This window comes from Melopsittacus undulatus, chromosome 2 (genome assembly GCF_012275295.1).
Source record: "Melopsittacus undulatus isolate bMelUnd1 chromosome 2, bMelUnd1.mat.Z, whole genome shotgun sequence".
NCBI classification, from domain to species: Eukaryota; Metazoa; Chordata; class Aves; order Psittaciformes; family Psittaculidae; genus Melopsittacus; species Melopsittacus undulatus.
Genome location: NC_047528.1, coordinates 94839632 through 94853482, shown reverse-complemented (window position 1 = coordinate 94853482; position 13851 = coordinate 94839632). Strand labels below are relative to the sequence as shown.

Below are 13851 nucleotides of genomic sequence, written 5' to 3'. Positions count from 1 at the left end.
CAAGCAGTGCCCCTTCTGCTCTGGATATTTGGCAGAGTTACATTAAGGACCATTTCTCCCCAAGGTGCCTTGCCTGCTGTTGTTTCCCACTGTTGTATGGCTTGCATTCTTTCTCATGAAGCTTATGAATATAGCTTTAATTGGCAATGCCAGGCCAATATATTTTAATTACTGCTTCAACAATATAATTAAGCATTGAATTTACGCACGGTTGCAAGCAGAGTGCCTTGCTTAGCTGAAGTAATGAACTCCGATAATAATGAACCCACTAATTGAAACAGTGTGTAGCTAAGGATGTCATTAGCTGCACAATATTACCATTTCTAGTACAACAGTATTCAAATCGTAAAAAAATACAGTTTTCAGGTGCAAGATACAACAGTTCTGCATACAATCACCAAGTTATATGCTTTAAATTTGTGCTGGAGTAATGCAAATAACTGTTGTGTAGTAACGAAATTGTTCCCAACTCAGTTTATGCACACACAGGGAAACACATACTTAATAAGAGACCCAAAATTAAGGCCTGTAGGTTGCCTGAGCTGCCAACTGCCATAAAAGTGAAGAGGTCCCATGAGGAGCATTTACCCACAGGATCCCGGAGTGTTAAAACAGGACAATAAGAAGATGTACACATAACTTTGCCTGACCTAACTGGAAAGTCCAAGGCTGGGATCTTGCATTGTTTGAGACAGCCATCACATTCAGCAGGTTGGATGCACATATCTCCATCACCAAAAGAGCAAAACATCCATTGCTAGAAATTGGCAGTGAAATTTTGTCAGAAAAACTCTTTATGCCAGACTGGAAAGATTTTTAAAGCTCTGGGTATGTATTTTAATGTCCTACTAAGGTATATATTTATTTTTCTCTTTGAAACAAAAGCCAATTTTCTTCCTGTGTTTCTACTGGTTTGCTGAGCTCTGAGAAGATGCTGGCTTACAATTCAGCTCTATTTCACTGCTCAGGCCTTCTGCTTTCCTGGTCATTTCTCCTCTTTCCAGCCTTCAGCAGCAGCTGTGCTGAGGCTTCTGACAGAGTTGAGATGCTCAAAGTCACCTAAGCACCTTTTTATATAGGCCCTGTGTGACATTATTCACCACTGGTGGTTACCTCAGTAACCTAGCTCTAGCATCATTGACATCAACAGCATAGCTGATATGGCACTAGCAGTAAAGGGAAATTTCGGCAGAAAATACCTTGTTCATTCACTGCCAGTGTACTTAGTAAACAGAGTTTTGTCAGTCTCTAATGCTTCACAGTGATAAAAACTTCAGTGCTTGAGTTTAAAAATTATTATAACAATGACAGCTACATAAGGCTCAAAGACAAATAAGAAATTTTTCAGCTGCTGAAAAGTCTGAAGAAATAACAGGGAGATTATCCCAATCTATGAAAATTATTCCTGAGTGTTTGTCTTCCATGAACTAATGTCAAAATATTGTTAACTCTTTAAGTTAACTGTGGTAGTGTTTAAAAGTGGATGCTTCTTGAGGTTCTTAATGCCAGTATAACAATATTTGCTTAAATACTTGGCAAATGTTACAATAATCTTGATATATCTAGAGCAGGTCTAGACATGGACTGTAAGAATAGCTTAGCTTCTTAGAATAAATCAAAATTTATAAAGTGTAAAGTAAATTAAGATGACATGTGAACACAATTTTGTGTACTTCAGCTTATGTAGTTGCAATATAATTAGGTGCTGCTTTTAGGCATCAGTTCCAAAAAGTGTCAGAAAATAATTGAATATTCAGAAAATTACGTTAACTGTTTTGCTGAACTAGTACGTTCTTTTCCTCTTTTCCTAAAATAGGTGGATTATGAGAATGATATACAAACTTGATATATTGAAGTTGTTACAAGTCACATTTTCTGCTGTGTGTTATGAATGTGTGTGGTTCTAGACCTTTAATGACACATAAATTTTTTAGCTAATTCTAACCACATTTGATAAATAGGTAGAGGCATTAGAGGTTATTGTGCTCCTGCAAGTGTTGTGAAACATTGCAGTAGTAGCCCCAATAGGAGAGAAGCTGCAGGATGAGCTGAGAACTTGTTATGTTTCAGTTAATCCATGTGGGAAAGATCACCTATAAATCCTTCAGCTGCACAGAAAGCAGACAGACAAACTTCAATTGGCGATCACAATCCGCCATGAGACACAAATCTGTAGGGAAATCAGGCTTCATTAGTTACACTGGTCCTGGAATCACTGCTTTTTAGAAAGATTTCAGAAACAAAACAAAACACAGTTACACAGGGCAAACCTATAGATTTACCCAAAGACTACACTGGGATTTGGAGCAATATTTAACAGCCAAGAAAGAAAAGCAAACAGGTTTCACAGCTGATGACTTGTAAGCACTGTGCATTTCCCTTTGGTTTGCTCCTGGCCATGCATCTATGTGTAGGCAGCTCTGGAGCACGCAAAGGACCCTGATGCTTATTATTCCTGCAAACTTGCTGCTGTTATTTTAAAAAATAGAAGCACTGAGGGTAACACATGTTTTGTTTTCCCTTTTGCCTGTCCTGAGGTGGAGGGGACTGAGGGATGTTTTTAGTCTTGGCACACAACTGCAGAAAAGTCAGTCTGTCACAGTCGAGCAGATTTAATATTAGTCATGAATGAGATCATGATTTGCTTACAGTAAGAGTTATTATTTATGGTACAGTGAGCCACTGCAAAAGCCTCTGGGAAGTCATGACTAATTGTATACTGTTCCATAGCTGCCAAGGATGGATAAACTCTTTCTTTCACCTAGGGCCAACACTAACAACTTAACCCATGACCTCTCCCCCTCTAATTCTCTCCTTCTTCTTCACATTTCCATCTATTTAAAGCAAAAGAAAATTCCACTAATTTCTGTGCTTTGGTACCAGTATAGAAACACGCAAACAACCAAAGGATTCACACAGATCATCCACCTGGAACAAGGGTTGTTCAGTGGACCACAGAGAAAGGCATGGCTGAGGCCGGTTGCTCTCAGCAGAACTGCCTGTGTAACTGAAGTGTTTGCAGGACTGTGTCTTTTGATTAAAATAAAGCAAGTGAACTGGAGGAAAAGCAGTAAGAGCTTAATTTGACCTGGCTCAGACAGAAGTGAAAGCCAGGAACAATATGTTATGTTATCAGAATTGATGATTCAGATTACAATTATTTTATGACCTTTGAATTAGGTATGTGTATATATATACATTGGAATATATACATTAATGCAGACTTCTTAAAGACGAATGCCATCAGTTGCAATAAAAACTGCAGCATTCCTGTTGCTATTATAGTGATGTGAATGTGTGGACTTCCAATGACACATTACTTTGGTTCTTATATTTCATAATATAAATGTTTTCTCAGGCTATTTTCCATATAGTTTATTAATATAGAATATATTTTTGTATATACAAAACAATACGTAATAGAGTGGGGATAGGGTTAATTAGGGATCCTCAGTAAAACGAACCAAAACATGAATCTCTGTGAGGCACTTATAAAAACATTTATGTTTTAAATCATAAAAATGGAAAAATGAAGGATAGAATGAGATCAAATAGAGTTGGAAATGAAATTCCAAGGCCACTAGCTGAAGAAAAGTACAATAAATAAGCCAGTTTGGAGCCCAGGTTTATTCAGGAGTATAGAAAAATGTATGCCTCAAATGACCAGTTCCTTCTGACAAGTTTCTAAGTTCATTTTCTTCACACTTGGTTTGCTCTTGTTCAAAGCCCTAGAGCAACTGACTCTGATTGTGGTCCATGGTCTCTAAGGCCATGATAAGTAGCTTATATTCAGTTTTTGAAACTGTATCAGATGTTTAGAGTTTTAAGCCTAATGATAAGGCTTAAAAGTACAGAGTACATAGAATACACTGAGACCCTCTGGAGCTGTCAGTGCTGTCCACTTGATCAGAAACTTTGTGGCATACCTGCCTTTGAGGACTTTATAAGCTTTAGCTTCATTTGGAAAAGTGGTACGTATGTGCTTATTTCCTGCTGGTTTTGAATAGGGACATCACTGGAGACTTGCCATTGACAGACAGGGTGCACACCTCAGGACAACGCTGGGGGAGAGTTTTGGGTATACTTCACCTTGCAGATTGTCCCCTCAAGTTCCCAGTCACATTATCTCATATTTTCAAGGGGAAATTAGCTGAGCTAATTGGCATCCTTCAGCAAAGATATGTTCACATCCCCTTTCTTACCTTTTAATTGTGTGCACTGTTAGTGGAAAAGAGAAGTACTTATATGTAAGTAATACAAACTGCTTTTCAACATGTAGTCTGCTGAGGTGTTGCATACTGACAAAGAGAAGATGGCACATTTCATCGGATATTTCTCTCCATTCAGCCCTTAAGGAAAGTAAAATCTCATCACATTGCAATATATAAAAGTGATAGTAGAAAGAATACCAAGAGACTTTCTAGAACGTTATGTTTTAGGATGGGATAAATCCCTTAGGATACTATCATGCTATATCTGTTTTGAAGAGCCCATGCATTACCTATGGGAGGAGAGGTACTTCATGTGAATACACCTAAAACTAAGTCTTTAACTTACCTTGCAATGACAAAGAGGACACAACTGACTCCAAGGCAGGCTAGGAGAACATACATCCAAATATCAGGAGAAAGAGGGTTTAAAAAGGAGAAAACTCCAGGGTTTGTCCCATTGGGCTTCCGGTACAAGATACTGATTCCCAGTGTCATGAAGGGCTTGGAAAAATCAATTACTTTCTCTCTTACATAGGTAATAGTGAGAGGAGCAACAGCCAGATCAGCTTTCTGAAATCACAAATGGGAAAATATTCATTCTTTTTCATATTCAGCAAATGCAATAATATTCCTCCATTTTTTTCCCCCAAGCATTAAAAACTAAACTAAATTTTACTATAAATCCATATGACAAAATTTAACATTGCTAGGGTATTATTTGATACATGATATTCTGTTTCATCTTTTTGCAGGCAGAGGGACATTTGTGACTTTCATGTGAGTAGGATAGGTATGACCAGGGACATGAAGCCTGGTCCTGTGCAACAGGGAAGACTGAGCAAGAACTGCCAGAGCACTTGGGTAGAGACTATATCTACAGATCAGAGGCAGCCACTGAGCAGAAGTGAGCTGGAAGCTCAGCCTTTGCAGCTCAAATTTGTAGCTGAAGGGTGGCAGGACCCATGCTAGTGCCCACTGCCCCACTGGAGATGGAGGTTTTCCCCACCACACCTGCAAACTGTTGGTACAGATGTACTAATGTGACTTCGTACTCTGTTAAGTGGCAATACAGAAAGAGTAATGGCTCTAAAACTAAAGCAAACATGTTTGGGTTGGGTTCATATAAAATACAATAGGTATTTTAAAAGAAGAATAAAGAGAGAAGGATTCAATCTTACATGATCTATGAGTTCTTTGACCATCCCATTCCACTCTCCTTTGTCATTCTGGGCTCCATATTTACCATCAGAAACTAGTTTGACCTCATAGATGAAGCCTAAAATATTTGACAGCTCTTTTAGTAAGTCCAGGCAATAACCCTCAAATCTGTCATTTCCATACAAGGGCTTGTCAGACTTCTTGTACATAACATAGGGATCTTCCTATAGAAAAAGAGAATAGACATGTAGCAATAGAAATTAGGTTTGTTTCAGATTATACCAGTTTCCCTAAATTATCCTAATATTTTATAAGTGGATTAAAATTAGATGTAAACCAGTAATTTACTGTGTCCATTAAAAGCTGGTTTAGGTGTGTTAATAAATTGACTGAATCAGTTAATAATAAGCATAAGGCGCCTAATTTTCAGCAGAACAGATCATTCATAGCTCCCAGGAGCTTTAATTAAAGTAGTGCTTAGCAGCTTCAAAATCAGACCTGAGATCTGTACATTGTCTCACCCTAAAGGACAGGAAGGGATATTGAAGGAGAGAAAAGCCTAAATAACAGAAAAATAACCATAAGAGGAACCTAAAATGTTATATTATGTGAGTAATTGATCTCTATTGGAAAAAAAATGAGTTGAGCATGTATTCACATGGGAGAATGGAGAACAGCATAGGTAGATTGCAAAGTACCTTGCTGTTTTTCTTTTTAAAGCATTTTGGGTAGAAGATCTGGGCAAGCAGGTTTCTGCAGTTTAATGTAGCAAAAGATCCCTGGCAATAGAAAAGGAGTGTAATGGGAGCCCTTGAGCTCTTCCCCTCCTCCTGAGGAATTAGGCAGAACAATTTAAAAAATGACGTTACTGACCAGGCAGAAAGCACAAGGCAGAACAACTCGTGAATACCCCATTGCATATTTTCCATCTATCATAGTAGGGACATAATCTGTCTATCTGCAGTTTGCTACTTTCTGTATGTCCTTGTCATTTCTTTTTCAGTAAAAAGGAAGGATGTATGAGCACTGACAATAAAACTGTGTGTTAATGTTTCTGGGAAGAAAAGTATGCAGGATTCATCTCTGAAATATTGAAGTAAGCTGTACAATTTTGGAAGGAGAGATTCCTAACAGTCTTTCATTGGCAATGGGATATTTTTGAATCAATCTTGTGGTTAGATAAATGTGTATGTCTATTGTGAGTCGAAATCAAAACAATTGCTTGAAAACAGATAGTTTAACAAAGCATTGTTTAGTGAAGAGGAAAACAGCTGTGGAGTGCAGGGAGGAGGTGCTAAAGGCAACCACAGAGAGCCCTGCACTCATCAGCAATACCTGCATCCCATGGCATGGCTGTAGGTGATAGTGGCACCTCTACACAGTGAGACTTACCAAAATGGTGGTGACGATAAGTGTCCGGTTAGCCAAGGAATCCGTGATGTTGGTCGATCGGTCCTTGTTGCTGTCTGTCATGTTAAGGCCACTGTATGAGTTCCAAACCCCAATCTGCACACAAGAGAGCAGGTAAGTGTCTGCCTGGCTACAGCGAGCCAAAACATTTCCCTAAATGCTTACTGCCTAGAAAGAATGCACTGGCTCTAGCCACCACAGAAAGAGACACCAGCAGTACGGAATGCTAGAGAAGGGAAAAGGCTGTAGGTCCGAGTAAGGCAGCAACATCAAATGACTGATTCAGAAAACACAGGGAACATACCACCCTTTCAAAAGCAGGTGGGAATGAATGAGCTGTAAGAATATAAGTCATGCCAATACAGTGGTGTATTAGCCAATTTGCTACAAAAGTGGAACATATTGGCTCTGTTTCCTCCTAAAAAATGTCAAATGTCTATTTCTATAATTTTTTTTGGTTGTTTTGCAAATGGTAGAGTTGAAACATATGGCAAGACCTCTCTCTTCCAACACAACAGATTAAAAGCTTGAATAAGTATGTCAAAGCAGACTGATGGATGCACTGGCCTTTTGCTTCCATTGTTCCCTCAGCAGGTTTAGCAAAGATTATTCTGTCATTTCTTGCTACTATATATGACAGAGCTACAAAGGGATACCATTGTACACATTGACCAATATTTGTTCAGTAAATATAAAAGGCCAAATTCCTTTCTAGCCTTAGAGGTAGTGAAGAATTACATTATTTAATGCCCAATCAGAAGCCTCAAGGGAAAGATCTTCATGGTTTCAGTGGATCTGGATATACACCTCATAAGGGCAGAAATTATAACCATGCTAATTTGTTCAGGTAAATATTTACTTAACATAAGCACAGCCTGAAAGCATATTCAGGGTTTTTTTGCATTTGGATTTACATATACAGCATGGCTAAGGGCTGACGTGAGAAAACTCCAGGCAAGGAGCTGGCTCAGGAAATTTGGCTGGTATTGGACATTTGTGGAAAGCACCAGAAGGATGGCCTGGGGGACTGACATTGCCTATCCACAGAGCTCTTCACCACGTGGCTCTGCCAGTATGTTTCAGCTCTACCCAGGAGGGATCTGCTTTCAGATCCTCCCTGCTGGGATCGCCACCAAAGCTGCCAAGTAAGTCTGAGACAAAACCCATTTATTCTCTGTACTGGAGGTCTTTATCTGCTGTTATATGCTCAGTCATTTCAGACACAGGCTGGACTCTTTTTCTTTGGCTGTTAGCTGAGGCAGAGATGGCACTGCCTTTGTACCAAATCCAGCAGATTAGTTTGTTCATGCTGACTGTGGATGTGGAGTAATGACAGAATCATTTCAAACAGACTTTGGGTTTGTGTCACTGGATGCCATTTCTAAAAATTATTTTTTGCAAGCATTGTCAGTCATTCCCTTTGTTTCCAAAACTAGATCATGTTGGGAAACTGATCTAGGAAGTACACTGGATGTTGGGTGTTATGATAGCGAGTGCCAAGAATATAGTAAGTAACCAGTGTCCTTGGATTTGCACCAGGTTGGCTGAGTTAATCAAAAGCCATTCTGCTCGTTGTTACTGACTTGATAATGCTTTTATTGGCTGGCAGCAGGGAAGAGGAGAACAACCATTAAGAACATGGAACAACACAGTCACAGTGCATACAAAATACACCAGGATACCACTATAGGTCTGGGTAAAAGAATGACACTGCAGGTCAACCTTGATTAGAGTGATGGAGGAGGTTGGAGGGGCACTGGAAGAACGAGGTCAAGGTAGTACATTGCTATGGTGAATCCAGGGGAGTTATTGCAGTTTAGTGACAAGTTTGAGAGGTGTCATATGCCCTTCTCAGCAGGCCTGTGCTTTGAACCAATTGTAATTTGGTTTAAATCAATTCAGCGTAACACAAAATGCCAAGAGTCAAAAGTGAGATTGGTCCAACAGTGTTCTGCATGTCAGGTAGGATGATGTATTCACCAGCAATGAGGGAAATGGCGGCCTTAGCCTGATTCACTGAAGATTAAAACAAGGTTATTAAGCATGTGCTTTATAAGATCACAAAAAGAGTACTATAGGTTGTTTTACACTGGTTTATTCTGTAGCATTAAAATCCCTCCCAAAACAACACCAAACCAGAATCTTTTTTAACTGTGTATATAGGAGGGGCAGAAAATTGTGAGATCTGTGTGAAATACGTAAAAAATATAATTCTAAGCATTATAAGAAATTTTTACCTTGTGACTGCAGAACACTTTAAGCATGATTAATGTGGTTGTTATCTTCTTACAGAATGGCAGCTGTGGGTTGTACATCCAGTGGGGAGCAACATGTGGAGCTTGTCTCTGACTCCCACTTAGGTGCCTTTTCCACTAGGCAGAGGAACCTCACATTTAAAAAAGGGATTAGATTCCTGGGGTAATTTAGATCTTTTATAAACAGGCTTAGTTCCAATTTCCATATGTTAGTGAATGAGAGCACCCACTTAATCATCTGTATTATTTTCTGTAAGAAGCTAATAACACACTTGTCAAAATTTTGAGTCAACAATGCTTGAACATTGCCTGCATAGTGCGTATTTGTGGGAGGCAAAAACTTCCCCAATCTTGCATGTTGAAACAGTCCTTGCTGCTGATGCTAATACACATTCAAAAACATGTAAATTTACCATTCATGGTAAATTTTAGGTGAATTGGGAAGGGTAACAATTAAGAAAAGAGCTGCTTTTGCTGTAACCAGGAGCCTCCAGTCAGAGGGGAAAATCACAGCTCCCCCAAAAAAAAATAATAATTACAAAAATATTTTGGTGAAAAAGCTGAATGCTATCAAAGGCGTACTATTTGGGATTACAGTGTCTCAAGTTGGGGTGAAACTTATTCTACCAGAAAAAAATCGTAATCTCTGGTAGACTGTTGTCTCTAAACTGCAATATAAGTCACTTTCAAAACCTGAAGGATGAGTCTGAAGACCCAGCCCAAGGTTTTTTGCATCACCTGTCTGTGTACAAACCTTCTTCCACACTTTATATAAATGATTAGAAACCTCGCCAGCAGCCTTTGTACAGAGAAAAATAAACAGAGTGCTTCATTAAAAATGAAAAGAGAATCAGTCTGGAGAGCTGTGTGGGAGTAATTACATTTAAAGCCTCAATTAACCCATCAGCAATTATCATTCGGAGTCAAGACAGTGTACACAGAGCAAAGGACAATGCTGTCTCCAGCTGACATGAGCTGGTGGCAATACCTGTATTAGGGATCTTTTAGACACTCAGAGCAGCCACCTCCTAGGTGGTGGTGAAAGGAGCTTGATGCTGCCCATTGAGAGCCCATGTTTGCTGGCTGAGAGCCAGGGCAAGGGAAATAGAACTAATCTAATCTGAAAAATATGGTGTATTTTTGACATCTCAATTCTTGTTAAGGTTATCTATTCAAGCACCTTCTTTCCTCTCTCCCTCATGTCACATTTAATAAAAGCAGTACATGTAAGATCATAGAATCATAGATAAGACTAGGGTTTACCTCTCTATAAGAGTTTACCACACCAGGTTACAAGTGGTGAGAACTGAAGGTAATGTCCACTTAAAATAATTATTTTCATTCATATAATTATTGCCAGTCCAAATTCCTATCCCACACCTCAAAATGTAAGGTACACATTGTAAAATAATAAATCAATCTTAGTAGCTCTGTTTTCACTTTGACTTAAATAATCTTGGAAAAAGTGTTTTTTACCCCAAGCACAGGAGTCTTAAGCTGAGGACAATGAATTTTCCTATGCCCCTGTCAAATTAGCTTTTTGTCATTGTTTTACAAAAGATCTAGTTACCTTTTCTGTTCCTTCCTCCTTGAGGCTAATAATGTCCAAATCAAAATCCTTCCGTAAGCCATCCGTTTTGTTGAAGGTTATGCGCCCTGTCAGGCCATCCCACCGCGCCTGTGTGAACACAAAAACACTCTTCCCTGTAACAATTAGTAGGAACAATGAAGCCATGATAAAATTGCATTTAAAATTAACTGTATTATTGGATCACTTCCAAATATTTTTTTAAACATATGTGACTTTGCTCCTTTGATAAAATCACTTTCCTCAACTTTTTTATTTTAGTTTCTCCTCAATATGCTTTGCAGTTTACAATCAGACACAACTTTGTGACACTTTATATACATTGATTTACTTATGTCTAGTACAGGATAAAAAAGATACACTGAAAAGAGAGAAAGACAGAATAAAGTGTGTCCTGTATGTGTCCAAAGACAGGACAGTTTTGCACTTCATAAAAATTCACTAAGAAATTAAAAACTGAGTCTGCTTTGGGTCTGATCCTTGGAGTACAAGAGCCTAAATTCACCAGCTTGGCTGGAGTGACCCTCTTTACCCAGGCCAAGACCTTTTGAGTTCTCCATGATGAATGGGCAACAGATGGCAATCAGTGCTGAATGGGAGTTCCCAGAAGACCTTTAATGAAGGAAGGTATCTAACCATTCCATATTACCAAAGCTTTCACAAAGCTTCAGCTGTGCATTTCTTAGTCGCATGTGATAGATACTGCCCCTGCTACTCAGTGTCCAGAAATCCAGATTTTTCCAGGAAGAGATAAATGAAGAAGGGCTTTTATCATTCTGGCTTGATTTCTTGGACAGGTTGTGGTTGAACATCCACTACCAGCATTGGACTCCTAATATCCTCGACTTTGCTGAATTGTTTCATTAAACCCTATTCAGTTTGCATTCCCAAGGAAGAAGACACAGGTAAGCAAACAAGGTGTATCATTCTTAACAAGAGCACTCCCACTGCCTGTGCTCACAGGCATTGATGGCAGGATGATGATGGCTACAAAAGCAGGCTTTCAGGAAAAAGTCACACAATCACAGAGACCTAAATAAAAACTCTGTAGTGTAAGGTACACATAAATCTTACATATATGTAAGTAAGTACAGCATATGAGTTGCCTATGAGTTTGGTCCAGGCAGCATTTCATTGTTCTATCATCATTAAGTGAAATCACATTTTCCTGGATTTATTTATTAGTTTAAGGAGTAAGTTAAAGCGGTGGACTTTGTACATCAGTCTGTATAGCAATGATGATTCCCTGTGTTGGGGAAAGCTTCTTCAGTGCAGTAGGATCAATGTCCATAACTTTCTCCCAGCACACTCACTTTCTTTTAAATGAGATCTGTCTCTCATTTTGTCCCCCCAAACTGAAGCTTATCTATGAAAAGTATTTGATGGATTTCAAACTGCAGACAAAATACAAGAAAAGTTGATGATAAATAATGGCATAATTTTTTCATGTGCATCAGCATATAATTCTTTAATTACAAGCTTTTCTACTGTGCATTGTTATTTGCTTCATTTAATTTGCTGTAGATAGATGACATAAGGAAAACTGCATTAAAAATCAGGAAATTTACAGAATGGTGTTTCCTGCTAAATCTAAATTCTAGCTCTGAATCTGCAGCATTTAATCATAGATGCTGGGGTGTTATCACTTTGTGTCTCAGAAAAATCTGCTGCATCTAGAATTTTGGGGAAATACAGCAGGACCTTAAGGCATAGTTAAGTAAAATAGGAATGGAAAAGCACAAATGCATCAAACTTACTATGAGACTCTCCATCCTTACAATGCAGAGACATATGGAAATCTCAGCTCTAAACAGTGAAAACTTGTGAGTTTGTATGCTGATATAATTATGATAGCAGGGGGGATGCACATACAAATGCATTTCATTACAGAATATCTATTTCCTAGTCTGTCTCTTTATTAATCTGACATGATCCCCATCTCTTATTCATAAAGATGGAACATTTTTTTTTAAATATGATCTTCAGAGATCAATTTCTCCTCAGAGAGTAATTTGCTTCTGTGAAATGCTCACATCTATTGATTTCGTATCAGATGCTCAGTTTCCTTGCTAACATGATACGATCTTGAATAAAGGAACCAATATGTTATTTTTGATATTATATCAGGAGCCTAGGAGCCTTCATTTCCATTCTTGTACATATGTACATGTACATATGCATCTTGTACATGTACATATGTATATGTGAATATACATGTACATGTACAAGACGTACATGGTGAAGTGCTAGCTCATTTTTGAAAACAGGCATTGATGCTTCTATCCCCATACTAAAAAAAAAAGGGAAAGAAAAGATGCTACAAGCTCCATAGGTGTATGCGTACATTTGAAGGTAGCAGAGAGGTGCATATAGCCTTTTGTTTAACTTAAGTCCCATTTAGACTATTAAATAGTGATCCAAATGTGACTTAAATTATAAGCCGGAGTCAGGGAGTGTACCTCGGACAAGGTAAGTGTTGAAGGGTTTTTTCAGACCCCCACTGTGAGGAACACACTTCAAACACCATTTGGATTCTAAATCTAATTTCTGATTTTATTTTTTTTAATTCATTCTAAATAAAAATTAAACATTTGGGCTTGAGTCCAGGGAACATAATTTTGTTTCTGACCTCAAGACAATTGTGGTGCCTCTGTGTGCAGCACATCCAAACAGACAGGTGATGTTTCTTTCCTAATCAGAAATGAAAGTTTTCCTTAAAAACAAACAGAGCAATGGGCTAGCGACCTTCTGTCCATCCCAGACCTCCTGAAGTCTATGGTAAACTTCCAAGCTTTTAATTCGAGTTCTAAAGCACAACTACCTGCTGCATGCAGTCAGTGAAATGCTGCTCCAAAATCACAGCCGCATAGCATCACTTCTAGATGCTTGTCAGGTAAACCAAGGATGTGAGCGCCTATTAGGCGCCGTGCTCAGGCAAACAGAATAGGTAGTAGTTGCGTAGTTCTCAAATGCAATTAATAAACAGAAATGAAGCAGAACTTTCTGAATAGTCAGAAACCACATGACTGTTTAACACAGCAATGAGATTTCATGCTTTTATACACAAGTTTTATAGCAATTTTAATGTTTCTAGTGACACTCAAGTTAAATGTTACAGGATATAATAAAAGTTGAATCAGAACCTAACAATGTAATTCATCAAAAGAAATAGCTTTTTTGCACTCTGCCCTACTTTAATATTAGAGGAACTAAAAGCACAATTTGAAGG

The 13851-nt window shown here is 38.5% G+C and overlaps 1 protein-coding gene across 1 annotated transcript in view; it reads right to left on the bottom strand.

Annotated features, from left to right (window-relative positions):
* Window positions 1-13851, bottom strand: part of GRIK1 (glutamate ionotropic receptor kainate type subunit 1) — a 174693-nt gene that overhangs the window by 25070 nt on the left and 135772 nt on the right. The window contains exons 8-12 of the mRNA XM_034074032.1: window positions 10605-10712; window positions 9789-9833; window positions 6762-6875; window positions 5390-5593; window positions 4558-4781 (exon numbers count right to left, since the gene is read on the bottom strand). Of these exons, the coding sequence (XP_033929923.1) occupies window positions 4558-4781; window positions 5390-5593; window positions 6762-6875; window positions 9789-9833; window positions 10605-10712 (695 nt within the window). The remainder of the gene's footprint in view (window positions 1-4557; window positions 4782-5389; window positions 5594-6761; window positions 6876-9788; window positions 9834-10604; window positions 10713-13851) is intronic.